This window comes from Camelus bactrianus, chromosome 25, assembly GCF_048773025.1.
Source record: "Camelus bactrianus isolate YW-2024 breed Bactrian camel chromosome 25, ASM4877302v1, whole genome shotgun sequence".
Taxonomy (NCBI): Eukaryota; Metazoa; Chordata; class Mammalia; order Artiodactyla; family Camelidae; genus Camelus; species Camelus bactrianus.
In genome coordinates, this window is record NC_133563.1 from 25,450,775 (window position 1) to 25,469,739 (window position 18,965).

Consider the following 18,965-nt stretch of genomic DNA (forward strand, 5'->3'; position numbering starts at 1 on the left):
ACCTCAGAATGAAGCCAAGCACTGAGAAGCAGGCAGAGATAGTGAGCAAGAAAGCCTGGGGAAGTGAATTCTGCTTCTGGTCCCTTGAGACCCTGGTTTCTGCAGCTCATCCTTTGACTGTGATAGCCTTTTCAGTGTCCTTCCTGTTCGACAGGCTCATAAACAGCCTTTCTGCCTTGACTTTTAACTTAGCAAGTCATGACTACCACATGCTTCGTTAGAAGCAAATTATATTGTTTGTGCTATAACCGTATTTTAACAATCAATTAATTCTTCCAATAATATGAAATGAGGTCCACTTGGCATGAAGTAGGCTTGGCAAACCAGGAAGGGCCTCCAAATAATCACCTTTTTTTCATGGTCACAAGTCATACTAGGAATAGACATCAAGTTCACCAGGGTATAGTGTCTGGAATATATATGTATCTTTTTTTTTTCTTTTTATGAAACCAAAAACAGCAACTATTCATATTTAGTCTTATGTCATCTCCCTCAACATATTTTCTAAAAGATCCATAAGAAAGGCTTTGGGGTCACCATGTTGTTTTTAATGGAGACATTGGGGACTGAACCCAGAACCTCGTCATGCTAAGCACGTGCTCTACCGCTGAGCTATACCCTCCCCTGGGGTCACAATGTAAAGCTCTTTCAGTATGCTGGAATATAATTCATCTGTAATCTAAAGATTTTTAACCCATTTAAGGCAACTGGGTGCTTTTTCCCACTGCACCTATCTTGGCTTTAATTTCCTCTTACTGCTATTTTCTTTATTCTTTACAGCTTGAAGATCATTTTCTTTGATAGAGAATAGACATTAGGTATTTCTGTTTTCTTTCAGTTGTCTGATCCCATCATATCATGTGGTCTCAAGGGATTATCTCATGCTTTTTCTTCTAGCTCTTAATATCGCGCATTAAAATGCCCCCTCCCCCCCAAAACAAAAGCCCCTTTTGTTATTAAACCTTAGTGTATCATGTGCCGTAGACTTCCTGAATCTCCCCTTTCACGTCTGTGGCCCTTTTTTATATTTTCCTTTGTTATGTGTTCCTCCTCCAAACCCCCTGCCCTTTAACATCCTGATTTCATTGGGTATTGGCTTCTCTGAGTGTTTTCCTTATTTCTTCCACATCCAGATCACTGGCGTTTGTATGCCAGAATCTGATTCTATGTACTTCCTACTCCTCTGAAACCATATCCTTTTTTAATCTTTACCGTGCAATCCTATGTATTTTTAAAATATGATCTATTTAAAAATAATTTCTGCTTATAAGACAAAGTTTAGAAGCATAAAGAAAGCACATTATGGCAGAGACTGCTGGCTCTCTTAATATTCATTCTCTCCTGCTTGAGACACTCGAAGGTTAGCTGGGCTGCCCAGAATAAACCCTACATTTCCTAATCTCCCTTACTCCTGGGTGCGACCTTGTGATTATCTTTGTCAGTGGAATGTGAGCAGAAGTGATGTGTACAACTTGTGGGTTTTATTCTTAAACCTTCCACTACTTCCACTACTACTCCTTTTCCCTGATTTTGCTGGCCAGAATGCAATCACAGTAGATATGGTGGTGAGCATTCTTCAACTATGTGGGCCAGAGCAACACTCTAGATATGGCCCTCCAGCAAAATCTTAGGAGCCTGGGTAACAGACACTGTGGAGACAGTGTTATCAGCTCTGGAATGTCAACCTTCAGGCTGTTAAATAAAAAATGTTTTTGTATCTTATTTAAGCCACTACATTTCGGGTTTTGTGTGTGTGTGTGTGATAGTAAACTCACCTGTGTTCTAATAAAACAAAGCCATTAATTCAACAAAGATTTATGCCAGTCACAGTGCTTATACTGTTTACAGAGGTATACAAGGATAATAATCATAACTGCAAAATTCTGTAGTTGTTTACTACATAGGGTACTTCTATGGCGCCAGGCACTATGCTAAGTGTTCTGCAGAGATTAGTTTATTTGGTGCTTGCTACAGCACCATTACGTACATGCTCTACTTTCATTATTCTCATTTTACAAAGAAATTGACACACAAAAAAGTTGGTGACTTGTCCAAGGTCGTACAGGATAGTAAGTAGCTGAGAGAAGATTTGAGCCAGAGTTTGACTATTATTAATTTGTCCTACCTCTCAAGACAAGATCTATGTCACGGAGCTGCTCGTGACAGAGGTAGAGACAGGCTGAGTTACTTAACATGATAATAGTATTAAAGGCATGACTAAAAAGTGAAAAAAATCACCCCACCATCCACCATCTTCTCTGGGCACATCCGCCCTCCGCCCCTCCCCTGCCCTCCAGGCTCAAAGTGCTAAACCCTTGTTTTTCACACACAAGGCCTTCTTATTTTACTTGCACACGTGGAGTCCTCCGAGTCTCATTTGCCACAATTGGTTACAGGGTCTCAGACTCCTTTGAGAGACTCACGAAGCACTGTTTACCAACTCCAACCCTTCCCCAACTCCTCTCCGGAGCGGCCCTCCGCTGACCTCTTTCCTTCCCAAGCTGACGGGAACCCCGCTGTTAGCGAAGCCTCCAGCACGCCCGGCTCCGCCCCGCAACTAGGAACGCGAGCATCCTGCACCGCCCGCCTGGTCCCACCCACCTGCCCAGGCTCCGCCCAGCAGGAACCACGCAGTCCTCCTCTCCCCGGGCTCCGCCCACTGTGAACACGCCGCTCTTACAAAGCTGGCTCCGCCCATGTAGCCCTGGCTCCACCTTCTCGGCACCCGCACCGCGAGCCTCGAGCTCCGCCCACCCCGCCCCACGCTTTGCACGCAGGGACGTCGCGCCGCTCGCCTCGCCCAGGCTCCGCCCACCAGAACGTGCACGACCAACCCAGAGCCGTCCGCGCCAGCCCGCTGAACCCCTGGCTCCACCCTCCCAGCTTCGGCCACGGGCGCCTCAAGTTCCGCTCTCAGCGTTGCCGCGCCGCTCGCTTGCTCAGGCTCCGCCTACCGCGTCCCAGGGCCCATCACCTGGGAACGCCTGCGGCCACCTAGGGCTGCGACTCTAGAACCCGAGCCTCTCGTGGTGTGCCGGCCCCTCCCCCGGAGCCCGCCCGCCCGCTGGGCAGGTCCAGTCTCTCGGCATCAGGCCCGTGACCAGGCCCGCCATGGAAGGGGATGTCCCTGCCGCCGCCGCAACCGCCCACTACCAGCCGGCCAGCCCCCCGCGGGACGCCTGTGTCTACAACAGCTGCTACTGGTGAGGGGGCGCGGGGCAGCCCCCGGCATCTCCCCGCCTCTTCCCGGCCCCTCCCGGGGAGAGCTCTGGGCCTCGACTGGCGGGTTTTCCGCTGTGGGGGGAGGAGGGAACGGGAACGGCAGCCCTCATTTCTTGAGGTGGGCATTTGGCTACGGGTTGAAGGAAGAATTCGTCAGGAGTGGTAGGGTCAGTGGTGCATTACTTATGCGTGACGCTTTTCGCCTGGACATATCTCAGCAGATCTCAGTGCTGGAGGGCCAGAAAAGGGAGTTGGAGCGCAGAGACCCTTTGGAAATTATTCTGTTGCATCCTGTGTGGTTTCACACTGATATGAAGGTCATTTTAATTTTGGCGGAGAAGGGAGGAACAGAGATTTTGCAGTAACATTCCCAAGGTCATCCAGCTAATAGTAGCCTGGAGTCTAATTCAGGCCCTGTTGTACCAGAAACCAGGATCTTAACCACCTTGTAGTCACTGTAATAGCAGTTAACATTTACACATATCACTTGTTATATGCCAAGCATTTTTCTGAGACGTTTATGTAAACGAATTCATTTGAGCCCCACAATTACACTAGGAGGGCGGTACTGTTGTTATCCCCATTTTAAAGGTGAGCACATTGAAACACAGGGTGCAATTTGCCTGAGGCCACATAGCTTTTTCCTCTGTGTAACATTCACAGTATTGGAAAAATAATAGGCAAAGTATGTCCAAACCACATGTGTATTCAGCCTACCAGTAGTTCTTGTGGTACATAGGGATTCACAAACTTTTAACATTAATTCTATGCCCACCCTTGGGATGGGGGAAGGGGAACAGATAAAGAGCACCCACTGACCTATACCTCCTCCATCTTCCTGTATCCCTCAAAATTAATGACTCCCTCGGCTGTGCTTTCTCTGTGCATCTTTTATGGCTTTCTATGATGCTCACTTATTTATGGATCTGTATGGCTCCTCTCACCATCTGTGAGCTGTGATTTATCATGATGTCCTCCAAGTACTTAGCACAGTGCTTTATACATCATAGGCTCTTGTTTATGGTCAACTCTCCAAAACGTCTACAGGCTGGACAGACAAAATGTCTTCTCAAAACTTGGTCTTAGAACATCTAGAGTAGAAAAATTTTAGCTACTACCTGTTACATGTCATATTGAAGCAGTATAATTTTGTTCCTCCATGCTACACATCCTGTGGAATTAGTAGCAATCTCCTGTTGTTACCTCTACCATTTTCTTCCATAAGGTTTCTTAGATATTTTAGGGAAAAACAGAATCACAGGAGAAGAATACAGATGCTCAACTTTGGTACTTTAAACCTAGTTGTGCGCAGCGTTGAGACCAAAGCGAGACAGAATTGAAAGTGTCTTTCCACAAAACGGTGGTAGCCCTTGGTGACGTTTGTGCCTTGTCTCATTTTCAGGTAGCATGTTGTAAATGGCTGGAAATTACGTTTTGACAAATAGAGTTACTTGTGGGATCAGAGTGTTGGTGTAGCTTATTTTGAGCAAAGGTGCTGTGTGGCTGGTTAGAAAACAGACAGGAACCCAGAGGTGAGCTGTGAATACTACAGGGGTGATTGCTTGCCTGTGCTGGAGTGTGACTGTGGCTACCAGCGTGGCTTGGTTTGATGCACTGGGCATTGCTTTAACTTGGGCAGTTCTGACCACTGCTTCAAATAGCTAAGGTCTCTCTATGGAAGAGAGGGGTGGGGCTATAAGGAAGATAGATTTCAGTTCCACTTGAGAAAGAGCTTTCTAAAAGTCAGGACCCCCTTCATACCAGAGGGGCTCAGGGAATCCCACTCATAAGGGGCTCTGTCCAAAAGAATTCCTGGACATATCATGTCACTGTCACAATCCTTTCCAGGCAGGAGCCCTCCTACCCCAGACACCCATCCTGCCTGGTTCCTAAGGGAGGCAGGAAACCAATGTTAACTAAGATTTATTCAGTGTTTGTGCTAAGAATATGCCTATTTTACAGAGGACAAAAGCAGATACACAGAGAAGTCAAGAGTCTAAAACGTCTTACTTTGTAAATGGCTGAGTTGGAATTCCAGCTGTATCAAGTCCCTGGACTCAAAGCTTATACAATTTTTCTTTTGCATTTTAGTTTTTTTTTATAACTTTTTTTTATTGAGTTATAGTCATTTTACAATGTTGTGTCAAATTCCAGTGTAGAGCACATTTTTTCAGTTATACATGAACATACATATATTCATTGTCACATTTTTTTCGCTGTGAGCTACCACAAGATCTTGTATATATTTCCCTGTGCTATACAAAACTTGTAGAATATTGATTCATTTGATCAGTTATAAAATGCCTCCACGTGCCAGCACTCTTGAGGGAGGTAATGAGCTGTATGTCTACAGAGGGGTCCAAACACACAGTATAGGTTGGTAACAGCTTGCTGGGGATGTTTTAGAGGACATTCTGCTGTTAGTTGTTGGATGAGATGGTGTTTAAGGTCTCTTCCAACCTTTTTCTGTCATTGTCAATCTTTTGTTCAAATTTGAAAGACACAGTGTTTGTTCTTGCTTAATTATATTGATTAAACAATTATTTTATTTCAGTGAAGAAAATATTTGGAAGCTCTGTGAATACATCAAAAACCATGACCAGTATCCTTTAGAAGAGTGTTATGCTGTTTTCATATCTAATGAGAGGAAGATGGTAAGTTGGTGAGTGATTGCAGAAAGAAAACAAGAAATTTAGGATGACATTAGAAGCTAAATAGAGAGTGAGTTTTGGGTTTAGCACTGTTCTAAAGTGTGCTTTGTAAAATGCAGCAACATTTTAAAGCTTTTTAAAAATTTTTACTTTTTAATTTTAACTTTTTATTTTTTTAAAAAAGGTACTAGAGATTGAACCCAGGACCTCATGCATGCTAAGCATGCACTCTACCACTGAGCTGTACCCTCCCACTAAAGTTTGTTTTTGGATGAGATTTTTTTCTTACCAGGACATGGTTGAGTTAGTAGTTTAGTCCCTTACTTGTAGGTAAGGAAATATGTGATGGTATGTTTATGAAAATTAAATCCCCTTTCTTTATTATTAGGTATTAGATTAGAGCTTTTTAAATTGCTTAGATTAGAGGCACATAGTCTCAGGTTTGAAGTAAAGATTTGTTTCTGGAGTTTTAATGGAACTACAGGAAACTTATATGAAGTATTAAAAGTAAGTCCTTCTTTGTATTTTGTAAAGGACCTTTGGAGGCATCATCTTGTTTGATCCCAGTGGAAACCCTGTGAAGTAGACAAAATTCAGAGAGCTGTCTCCATTTTATAGATGAGGAAATAGAGACTCAGGGAGAACCCATGAATAATTAAATGGGAAAGCAAGACTGGAACCTCCTGATTCCTAGTTCAGGCCTCTTGCTACTCTCCAGAGAACATCGTATAATTAATTATTGCTCCTTCATTGTTAAGGACACTTGGAAGGATTTGGATTTCTTCTTATCCATTCATTCTTTCACCTTGACTGTTGGTTGCTTAGAAATATTTTATTTTTTCTTGTCATTTCATTGCGTTGAAGAATTTAGTAGTGGTGTAACTGAAGTTGTGGCTTACGAAATTTATTGTATTTTGTAGATACCTATCTGGAAACAACAGGCAAGACCTGGAGATGGACCTGTGATCTGGGTAAGATGGTCAGCACGGACAGCTCCTAATGCATCTCTGTTTTACCAAAGAGATTGGGCAGAAGAGAACGATTATGATAATTACTAATAATTTGATCTTTTGAGAATAGATGTTATTTGGCCTAAGGTAGAAGTACTTACGGGCACGTTTTCTTTTAATTTTGAAGTTATTGTAGGAATAATTTAAAATGGCTGATGTGGCTGATATATTTCTGATCTAGACTCTTGTCTGTTTAGCACCGGAAGGGACTTTAGCAGTGTCTAGTCCAGCTGCACAGCAGAATTATCCAGAGATTGTGTTAAAAGTATAGGTTTCTTATCTAGTTGATCAGAAATTAGATTCGGTTCAGGAATTAGTGTTCTTGGCAAACTCCGGAGTGAACATGACTGGCATGTGAAAAACATGGATCTGCTGCAACGTGTTCATTTTTCAGGCAAAGAAATAAGCCCAGAAAGGCAAAGTGAGTCTCAGGGTCATCTAGCTGGTTAGTGGCAGGACTGGGTCCTTTCCAGCTCACATCTGTACGTCACCCTAACCTGACCCCTTGAAGAATGGAATTGCTTATGCTAATAAACATGAAGATAAGGTAAAAGAAAAACTCTATTTGTGATAATGTAGTAAACCTCAAGTTTCTGATACTTATTTAAGATAAGATATCATTTGAATTGGCTTCATTCATTTATTTAACGTGTATTTATTGAGTGCGCAGTAGACTATAATCCCTGGTCTCACGGAGCAGATGCTCTTGCTTCCTTCGCCAGCAGGGGATCCGCTGCTCTAACATGAAAGCCAGCATCTTGCAGTGCTGGGTCAGGAGTGCAGGCTCGGAGTCAGGCAGACCTGGGTTAGGCTCCCGTCCTCCCATTGGAGGGGAGTCCTTGGCTCCCCATCTCTGCCATGAGGGTGATTCCGGGTTGAGGACTGCTTCCCCTAGAGCGCGTCAATCACATGGTGCGTAGGCATCTGGACCTGAGCTAACCAGAAGATATTCCTTGTTTATGCCTTTCCACAAGGTGTCTTGTTTCTGGAGAGCCCGCCCCTTCAGGCAGGATGCCGTGATGGCAGCCCTTCCTCAGTGAAACTCTACTTGGCACTTGGGCCCCTTTTCCCCCACCCCCTTGCTGGTTGGCTTTGAAAAAGGCCGAGTATTTACATGCATAATCTCATTAATTCGCTCAGTCATACCATGAGGTAAACACGACAGTTATCTCTATTTTATAGAAGAGGAAACAGGCTAGTTAGTGGAGGGGCTGAGGTTGAACCCGGTGATCTGACTTCAGGCGCCCTTCCCTGCATTCCCCCCCCCCCCCCCCGCACCTATCTTACCTCATCATCTCACTTCTGCAACAGTGGACTTGCCTTCCCCGCTCCCTTCTCCAGGAACCCCTGGAGGGTAAGGACTTGTCTTTCTCATCTTGGTATTTGTATTTCAGCAGCACAGTTTCTCACAAACAATAGGGAGTATGTACTTTAAAAAAACTATAACACAAGGTAGAAGATGTCAGGAGAGAAACAGATCTTGGGTAAGGCAGAGGCTTCTTTTGGCCGGAGTGGGAGAAAAAAAAAGGGCTCACTGGGGAAGAAGCATTTGAGCTGGAGCTTGAGTGAGGGAGACGGCAGAGCGGCGGAGGAGGTTGTGCAGGTGGAGCGGAATAACGTGAACAACCCTGGGGGAAGGAAATCTTGCTCCGGTGCAGGGGAGCAGCTCTTAGTTCATTTATCTGAAGGGGCGGGTGCACTAAGGGGACTACAGCGAGTAAGCATTCATTCCTGATGCCATTTCTGCTTTACTAAGACAGAATTTGAGCCAAAGGAAGCACTTTAGGCTCTGTTGGTACCATATCTCTAGTCTCAATTAATCACCTTCCCCGCCTCACAGGGGCAAATGAAACAATGAGGAACTGCTTTGTAAGCTCTGAAGTACTAGAAACGTAAGATGGTATTGCTAATGTGATGAACTTTTTATCTTGCAATGCTGTTCTTTGTGAGAGCGTTTTTCTCCGGAGGAATGATGAACACCAGACCGCCCTTGATAACCTCCCTGACATCCCTTCCAGCCCTTGGCTGGCTTGCGCAGTGCCCGGCACCTGGGAGTGAGCTTGAGAATTCACCTGCACACAGGGACCCAGCTGTGTGGGAGAAGCTCTCTGTATCTTCCCTTAATGGCTGCAGATTAGGGCTCGGCTGACTGAGAAACAGTGAAGTCCTTCTCCTCTCCAGGCTCACCTCAGGCCATCCCCTTTGTTAATGGTGTGGAAGAGATCCTTGCTGACGTCTCCCTCTCTGCTCATGAGCATGCATGTGTCCTTCTGAATGCACACGTCTGTCTTTATACACAAATGGCTTCAAAAATAATATATAATGCATATTCTGCAGTTTGTTTTTTCTGTCCAACTGTATTACATGGACTTAATCCAATTTCCACAGACATTTACTTGATTTTTTTTTTGCAGCTGTGTAGTACCCCATCTATGGCTGTATTGTGGTTTGTTCATCATTCTCCTCTTTGTGGACTTTCAGTTGTTTTTGAGTTTTCACTGTTATAAACAGTGCTGCAGAGATTTTTCTTTGTATATATACATTTACATGCAGATAGCCGTTTTTCTACAGAATGGATTCCTAGGGGTAAAATTGCTGAGTCAGAGGGTATACATTTATATATGTATTTTTTTTATTGAAGCATAGTCAGTTTACAATGTTGTGTCAGTTTCTGGTGTACAGCACAATGCTTCAGTCATACATGAACATACATATATTCGTTTTCATATCCTTTTTCACCATAAGTTACTGCAGGATATTGAATATAGTGTCCTGTGCTATACCATATGAACTTGTTATTTCCAAGGGTATATGTTCAATGTACAGGAACATTTCCAGTACTTATTTAAGATAACTGTTCCCTGTCACTGGACATTTGGGCTGTTTTCAGGGTTTTGTGTTTGCTTTGTTTTGCTGTTATGAGGAGGGCTGTAATAGTCTTGTATCCATTTTTGTTGATGTATCTGTATTATTACTATAACCTTGGAACATACCATCGTAAAGTAACCTGGTTAACTTCAGCAACTTTTACTTCTAGGATTACCATGTTGTCTTGCTTCATGTTTCAAGTGGAGGACAGAGCTTCATCTATGATCTCGACACTGTCCTGCCATTTCCCTGCCCCTTTGATACTTACGTGGAGGATGCCTTTAAGTCTGACGAGGACATCCATCCACAGTTCAGAAGGTGAGGAAATTCAAGATGGATTTACCTACTTTCTGAAGTTAGACCTTGACAGCTGTACAGAGCTATTTTGTTTGTACATTTGTTTTTGCGAAGATCCCTTGTCTTGGCTTCACCATTGACTTGGTATTTGAGAGTGATGTGCTGCTCAGAAGATTCGAGATGTTTTAAAGTTTTAAAGGCTGTCCACTGTATAAAAGGTTGGCAGTCTTTTATAGATCTGTGTGATGAGATCCAAAAACATTTTCTAAAAGTCATTTTGGGGATTCCTTTCATACTTTTGGTTTTGGGTGGGGTGGGGAGGGGGAGCTGGGTGCCTTATGATGCCAAAATTGAGAGGGCTGTGATGGCATTACCTAAAAACTATGCCCTTTGCCCCTAATATACAATTGAATAAGTAAAGGCAGCTGGATATATTTCCATGCCTTTACAGTTTGGGATTTCAGCTGATCATTTCTCATGGTGTCTCTAATAGGTAGTAAGACTGCATGTAGCTGCATATATATTTGTGTATCACTCATAGTACAAAAATGCCTGCATAGTTTTGTGCGTGTCGTAGAACATGAGTCTGTGAGAATTGAGTTAAAATTTCAACTGTGACATAAATGAATGTGGATTTATGTGCAGGAAGTTTAGAGTGATCCGTGCAGACTCCTATTTGAAGAACTTTGCTTCAGACCGATCTCACATGAAAGATTCCAGTGGGAACTGGAGAGAACCTCCTCCGTCATATCCCTGCATTGAGACTGGAGGTAAGCCAAGGACGCCCTCCCAGAGGAGTTTCCCATCACTCTTTAGATGTGCATTTTCCCTTAACCAAGGACAAGAAGCACGTTCTTCTTTGGGTAAGACTCCCAGGGTGGTAAGGAGGTTAAGAGGGAGTTTAGTTCTGTGTATTGATCAGATTCAGAAATTGAGGCACAGAGAGCAGGACTGGAGGGCACAGGAACTTACAGGAGAGGAAAGGTGTCAGGGAGTCAAATCACGACACTTGCTGGAGTATTGGCTATACCTGCTGCTGGCGCACTGGACTGCGGCAGATCAGCATGTTTGTGTCATTTAACAGTGGAACTGCCAGCACCTTGCCATGGTAGGCTTTCATGTTATGGTAAAGGCATTCCCTGGTGCATCCATGCAGTGGGTGAAATGTCATTTCACTGGCTCTGTAATAAAATCTGCCTTAAGAGCTAACAGATTTTATTGTCCCACTCATCTCATTTATGTACTTTCAGGAGTCAGTCCAATTAATAATTTCTTGAGATTTAAGTAGATTAAGGGTTCTTCACCCTATTACTATTGCTTGGCATTCACCTGAGTTGGAAACATTATTTATGATGGGAAGTAATTCACAACGTTGCTGTTTACTGGTGAAATCATCTCCTCACGTGGGTGACACTGTCTGAATCACAGTGCTCTGAAAGCCGTGCAGGATGCCAGAAAAATAGGACAGCAGTGTTCGGAGTTCAGCAGGGAAGAAAGTCAAACGTGTTTGGTGTATTTGAAGGGAGTGAACACTGAAAGAAGATTCAAACCCTGATTTTTGAGACTATGAAAACGTCTCACGATTTTCAAGATTTATCTTGGAGTTGCTTTTGATCCACCAACCTGGTTCTGAGCCTCAGCATTAGAATTGGGTAGCTCAGGTGAGGAGAGGCTTCATGGGTCTTGTTTTCAGTCCATACACCCTGCTGCATGGTGTGTGGTATGGACAGTGCTGCTGCAGCTTGTTTCTCTCTTTTTTTTTTTTTTTCACACATGGGCACTAACACAGAGCTTGACACGTGGTAGGCATTCAGTGAACACCACCTTGTCAGCCCTGGCCCTCCCTGAATCACTCCTTTGGGTTTTGATGACAGCTACACAGTAGGTGCCGTTTTGTGCCAGGCTTTGTGCCAGACACCTTCACATCTCATTTTATTTTTCTATTTTTAAACTTTTAATTTATTTTTTATTGACGTATGGTCGGTTTACAATGTGTTATTTTCTGGTGTACAGCATAGTAATTCAGTTATATATATATATATATACATATTCCTTTTCATATTCCTTTTCATTATAGACTGTTACAAGGTACTAAGTATAGTTCTGTGTGCTATACGGTAGGACCTTGTAGTTTTTCTGTTCATATCTCATTTTAATGTAACCTTCACCACAACGAGGCAAGCTTTGTTTTCCTCACTTGGTAGACACGTGGACTGAAGTACACGCAGTTAAGCCCTCTGCTGCAGGCGCACACTGGAAGGTGGCAGGGTCCCTTAGCACCCTGTGCCTGGGGAGCAGGGACAGTGGTGTCTTTTTTTGCCTCCTGTGTAGCTGGCTTATCAGGGCCCTCCTGAATTGGAGCTTGAAACTCAAAGGAATTTGCACTGAGCTGTGGGGTAAACATACTGGTTTTTCATGTAGTAATTTAACCACATGTTCTCTCCTATGGTAAATTCAAGCCCTGTATTTATCAAAGGAATGCATTTGAAGTTAGGATGAGGGGGAATTACTTTTAGCTAATTAGTAGTGTTTTATTAAAAAAAAAAGTTGAAAAAGCAAAATAATGGTTCAAGAAAATGTCAAGCTTTAAATTAACTCATGTTTTAGATACTTTCATAGCAGCTATACTCAGTCTCCTGCATTTAGTTATTGAATTGACTCATAGAACTTAAAATTTAATACATTTGATATGTTACACATTATGATTAAGCTTTTACCTTGAATAATTTCGGTGGCCATGTGACTGCAGGCCCACTATTTTCGAGTCAGCATTTACGGTATTTTAAATAAAGGAACTCCCTCCCCACTACCGCATTAAAAAGGAAACTGAGAGTCGTCTTTAAAAAAATTAATTAATTAATTAATTAATTAATTTTTAACTTGAAGTATAGTGTGTTTACAATGTGTGAATTTCTGGTGTACAGCGTAATGTTTCAGGCATACATGTACATACATTTATTCCTTTTAGTATTCTTTTTCATTATAGGTTACTACAAGATTTTGAATATTGTTCCCTGTGCTTTACAGTATAAACTTGTTGTTCATCTATTTTGTACATAGTAGTTAGTATCTGCAAATCTCGAACTCCCAGTTTATCCCTTCCTACCCTCTTTCCACCTGGTAACTGTGTTTGTTTTCTAATGTCTGTGAGTATGTTTCTGTTTTGTAAGTTCATTTGTGTCTTTTTTTTTAGATTCCACATAAAAGTGGTATCATATGGTATTTTTCTTTCTCTTTCTGGCTTACTTCACTTAGTATGATGATCTCTAAGTCCATTCCTGTTGCGCCAAGTGGCATTATTTTATTATTTTTTATGGCTGAGTAGTATTCCATTGTGTAAATATACCACAATTTCTTTATCCAGTCATCAGTCGATGGACATTTTGGTTGCTTCCATGTCTTGGCTATTGTAAATAGTGCTGCTATGAACCTTGGGGTGCATGTATCTTTTCAAATTAGAGTTCCTTCTAGATATATGCCCAGGGGTGGGATTGCTGGATCATATGGTTAGTCTATTTTTAGTTTTTTTAGGAATCTCCATACTGTTTTCCATAGTGGCTGCACCAAACTACATTCCCACCAACAGCGTAGGAGGGTTCCCTTTCCTCTGTACCCTCTCCAGCATTTATTGTTTGTGGACTTTTTAATGATATCCATTCTGACTGGTGTGAGATGATACCTCATTGTAGTTTTGATTTTCTTTTCTCTGGTAATTAGGAGATTCACAGTCTTAACAGCCTTGCCCTGCAGGCTCAGTTCCAGCCCCAGCCACCAATGGCTCAGTTTTTAAGGACCTTTCCCAAGTCTTGGGCTGAATTATAGAGCACACCAAATGTTTCCTCCTCTTTCTGAGCCCTTTGCTGCCTCTTGTCTGCATATACATCTCATCTTCTTGCTCTCAGATGTGTTATGGTGACACTGGCTAATTTGAGCCAAGATGGAAGACCAGCTATGTAAATAGAAATGTTATAGTACCTGTTGGAGAGATTATAGACAAATGCTGATTTGCTATACATTGATCTTTAAAATGAAAAAAAATTTTATTTTCTTTTTGTACATTGACAAGTAATGAATGCCTGCAGACAGTAATTGTTTTTAGTTACATTAGAAGTCCTAGAAAATGAATACCATTGTATTTCAGAAGTTGAGGTTTCCTTTAGCAATTTATTAAAAATTTCAGCTGACTTAGATGGAGTCTGGCATCCACTCTACGTGAGCAAGAACTTCCACCCCGTCTCTCCTGGGAGGTGCCTGTCCTTCCTTTTTTTCGGGTACTCAGTCATCCTGCATCCGTAGCTCTCTTGATGACTTCAGCAAAAGTCTTGGTTTTGCTGATTAGCTTATTTATTTTAAAGATAGGAGCGACTCTATTTTTAGTTTTCTGTGTCTTAAGTGCTCACTTTCATTTTTGAAAGATACATTTGTTGGGCAATGTATGCTAGTTTTACATTTTTTTCTTTCAGTTTTTTGAAGATGTCTCTCTTTGATTTTCTGCTTGCTTAGTTTCTGATCAAGGAGCATGCCATTGCTCTTGTATTTGTCTCTGAATGTAGTGCACCTTTTTTTCTCCCCTCTGGCTGCTTTTTAAGGTTTTTCTCTTTATTACTTGTTTTCAGCAATTTGATTATGATGGACTGTAATGTAGTTTTCTTTAGGCTTATTCCTCCACTTGAGGTTTATTAAGATTCTTAGATTGGTGGATTTATAGTTTTCATCAAATTTGGAAACATTTGGCCATTATTTCTTCAAATATTTTTTCTGACCTCCCTTCCCCACCTTTTTAATTCTTGTCCTTCAGCTACATGTATGTTAGATGGCTGGTTATTATTCTCTCAGGTCAGTGATGTCCAGTTCACTGTTTCCAGACTTTTCCCGTATGTGCTTCATTTTCAAATCTTTTGTCTGTAAATTCATTGATCTTTTCTTCTGCGTTAGCGACTTTGTTTGTTAATCCCCAACATTGCATTTCTTTTCATTTCACATATTTTATTTTGTCATCTTTAGAAATCCCATTTGGGCCTGATTTAGTATCTCCCATTTCTCTCTTCATGCTCATGTTTTACTCTGCCTTTTGAATATAGGGAACATATTTATAATAGCTGGTCCTTATCTGCAAATTCCATTATCTCTGTCATTTCAGTCTATTTGTGTTGATTGATTTTTTTCTCCTGATCTTGGGTTATATTTTCCTGTTTCTTTGTGTGATTCATATTATTTGGTGGGGTGTCGGACTGTGAATTTCACATTGTCAATTGCTAGATCTTTGAGGTACTTTTTTAACCTCAGTGTTGGATTTGATGCCGGCATGCAGTTACATCACTGAGGGTCAGCTGGGTTTTTTTAAGGCTTGCTCGTAGGCTTTTTTAGTGCAGGTTTGGAGCAGCCTTTCACCCAGTGCCAATTTAGCCCCACTACTCTGGTGTGACCCTTCTGAAGATTCCAGCAGATGTCTGTATGTTACGAGTTCTCTCCACCCTGGCTGGTGGGGGACGGTGGATATTCTGGGAATGGTTGGACTGACTGTTCTCTGGTGCTTCTTTCCTAGCCTCCTGAGCTCATTCCTCAGCCAAAGACTTGAAAGTAGAGGAGTGAGTCCCCTCAGCAGATCTCTGGAACTCTCTGCAGAGTTCCTTCCTCTCCCACACTCTGCTCTCCAGATCTGGCTGCCTGGGCGCTCCGAATGCAGGTCTTCCCACCTCAGGGAAACTCTGATGCTCTCTGTGTTCCTCTCTCTGTGCTGTGGCCTGGAAACTAGTTCTACAGCTCCCTTGCTTGTTTCTGCCTTCTCAGGAGCCAGTCCTGGGCTGCTCATTGTCTGGTGTCCAAAAACAGTTGCTAAATATATTTTGTGCATTTTTCTGAGAGTTATGGTAGAAGCGCAGTTTCTGTAACAGTTCTTTGATGGACAGAAGCAGAAATCTGTACACACTGGAAAAAAACTTGTAGTGTGGATACTTTAAATCATATACAGAACTAAATGGAATAGTATGTCAGACTTTCAACTGTTACTAGCTCACAGCTAACTCATTCATTTATATCTCGTCCACTTTCCGTCTTCTTATGTTGAAAAAAATCCCAGACGTTATGTCCTTTCAACTCTAAATATTTCAGTATGAGTCTCTATGAAGTATAGGATTTACTTTTAAAAAATGTGACCACAATACCATTATTCCATCTAAAAAAATTAACAATAATTCTTTAAAATCATCATCTATCTCTCTAGTCAGTGTTCAGATTTAGTTATCTCATAAAGTCATGATTTTTTAAAATGTTGTTTATTTGAATCAAGTTCCAAATAAAATCCCCACATTATGCTTGGCTGGTATGTCTCTTTAGAGTCTTTTTTAATATATAGAGATCCTAGTCCAACTTTTTTTTTTTCATTGTCATTTATTTGTTGAAGAAACTTGAGTCTGGGAGAAATGGTCTAGATTTTGCTGATTGTATCTCTTTTGCTTCCTCTGAATTTCCTGTAAATTGGCAGTTAAATCCAGAAAAGTAGATTGCTTATTTATGCATTTTTTTCATTTACCTTTAACTTTAAACTGCTAGAGAATTGGTACAGAGTTCCTGTATACCTTTTACTCAGATCTCTGGGGAATCTGAGAAAATTGTAGTATAATTATCCAAACCAAGAAAATAACGCAACGGATACAATAATACTGGCACAGTACTGTTAACTTACAGACCTTATTTAAATTTTGTAACTTTTCTTACTAATTTCTTTTTTTCTGGTCCAGAATCTAACCCAGGATACTACATTTAGTTCATGTTTCTTTATTCTCCTTCAACCTGTGACACTTACTTTTTTTTTTTTTCTTTTACAACTTTAACACTTTCGAAGGTCACTAGTCTGTGACTTTGTAGAGTGTCCCTCAGTTTGGTTTTGTGTGGTGTTTTGTCATGATTAGGTTGAGGCTGTGCGTTTGAGATAAGGATCCCACAGGAGTGGTACTGACCCCTTATAAAACATTTGAATACTTTTCCCTACTTTTGGTCTTCTGGGCTGTTTTACTGCTGTTAAACCAGAATTGTGCTTCTCAGTGGACATTTCTTTCGTGTATTTTTTTTAGATTCCAAAATGAACCTGAATGATTTTATCAGTATGGATCCTGAGGTAGGCTGGGGAGCTGTCTACTCGCTGTCTGAATTTGTACATCGGTTTGGCAGTCAGAACTACTGAACCTTACGTCTGGATGGAGACACAGGGAGAGTTCTAGGACATGAACAGTCCACCTCTTCATCTGGGACAGCAAATGTTATGGTACATTTGGCTTAGAATTATGTTCTTTTTTTAAATTCAATTGAGTTGAAACAAGTGAACAAAGAAATAAATAGAGACAGTTTTTTTTTTGGATATGTCAGGTTGAAATTTGATGTAGTGTATGTTTGCTCAGATATTCCTACAGCTCATTTGTTAAAACACGTGAAGACTTATGCCAGTAATTGCTTGTGTTATGATAGACATGTGGACTTTGTGTCTGTTTTGGATGTCCAGCTATACTGTAAGCTCCTTGAGGACAGGGCTTTGGCCCATTACTCTGTGAATCTTTAATGCCCATAAAAGGTGCCCATAAAATGTTTGCCAGTATTTGTGCTTCTGCTTAAAGAGGGCTGACGTTGTGAGCTGAATCAGCAATAAGTATTAGTCTTTTGGGACCATTATGTTCTTAGAAAAGATTGCAGTCCTCTCAGGCTTAAGTGTTATTTGGCCTATTTATATATGTTTTTAAGTAAAGTTGACGTAAAAGTAATTTTGTTTTGAAGATTATGTGTCCCTCTTGATGTTCTGGGATACCCAAGAATGTCTCAATTGTAGATGGAAACCATTGCTTTAAAATACACTGATCAATCTTCCTTCTTGTAGGTGTTTCGGAAATTTGGCTTTCATCATATAATTCCAAATAAAAGATGTTTGGCATTAAATGAGTATTGCATGAGTTCTCATTCGTGTCTTCGAGGCTCTGTTGTAAAAATGAGCAAATTTCTTGTAACAGGGCTGTCCAAGCTTTTGATCTTAGATGAGCTTTCTGCTTGTTAAGAAACTTCCATTCAAATCCTCTGCCTTGTGCTCTGAAGGGGCGACTGCAGTGATTTCCTCAAGGATCAGTCAATCTCAGGAAATGCCACGTGTCCATTTGGTTCAGCTGACCTGGAAGATTCTTGGAGAAAGTGAATCAGCTTTGGTAAGAGGAATACAAATGCAACCCAAGTTATTTTATAATTTAGAGTCAAGTATAGACCCTGTACTTAGATAACTTGGTTGAGTTTCAGATGGTCATTCAAAAAGTTTGTGACTACAATGAAGGAGATAAATTTTGGCAGGTTGTACCATGGAAATACTTTGTCCTGAGTAAAAAATTTCAGAGGGACCAAAGGATTGTGATCTGATTTACAAATTGCATCTTTGGAGGTTTTTTTGTTTTTTGGTTATTTTTTGCAATCTTGTTTCCAATCTGGTATTCAAAATTACGTGTAGTGCAGACCAGTCAGACAATGTGTGTGTCTAACTTGGAACTTACCAGTCACGTTGCCTTGAAATTGAAAACACCCTACTTCTAACCAGCGTGGTGAGCAAGGTTCATAGTTTTAAGCCTGTTAAAATACCCAGTGGCCGTTGTCATGACTGTTAGAAGCAATAGAGGACGTTTGTTTTTCTCTGCCTACGACTCCTACAGTGCCCTTTGGGGAACTCTTCTTTGCATATTTCATATAGTTCTGGTGGCCCAGAGGTAGAGGCATGTAGCCTAAGCTGTGCCAGGCTTGGATCCCACCCCTGGACAAGTCTAAGAATGACCTGTCCTAGTGTTCTCTAGAATTTCCATATGACATTCAGGGAGAAAAATTTTCTCTCCATCAGGACTGCTGAGCTAGGGGCCTGGGAGTTCGGGGCTGCCGGTGAGCTCCTTGACTGACA

General features: G+C 41.6%; 1 protein-coding gene across 1 annotated transcript; it reads left to right on the top strand.

Moving 5' to 3' along the window:
• The first annotated feature begins 2,839 nt into the window (after window positions 1-2,839).
• Window positions 2,840-17,974, top strand: NTAQ1 (N-terminal glutamine amidase 1). The gene is made up of 6 exons (XM_010972611.3): window positions 2,840-3,203; window positions 5,777-5,876; window positions 6,794-6,844; window positions 9,921-10,069; window positions 10,694-10,818; window positions 17,122-17,974. Exons 1-6 carry the CDS (start codon window positions 3,112-3,114, stop codon window positions 17,229-17,231), a joined length of 627 nt encoding a protein of 208 aa, XP_010970913.1. The 5' UTR covers window positions 2,840-3,111; the 3' UTR covers window positions 17,232-17,974.
• The last annotated feature ends 991 nt before the right edge of the window (window positions 17,975-18,965 follow it).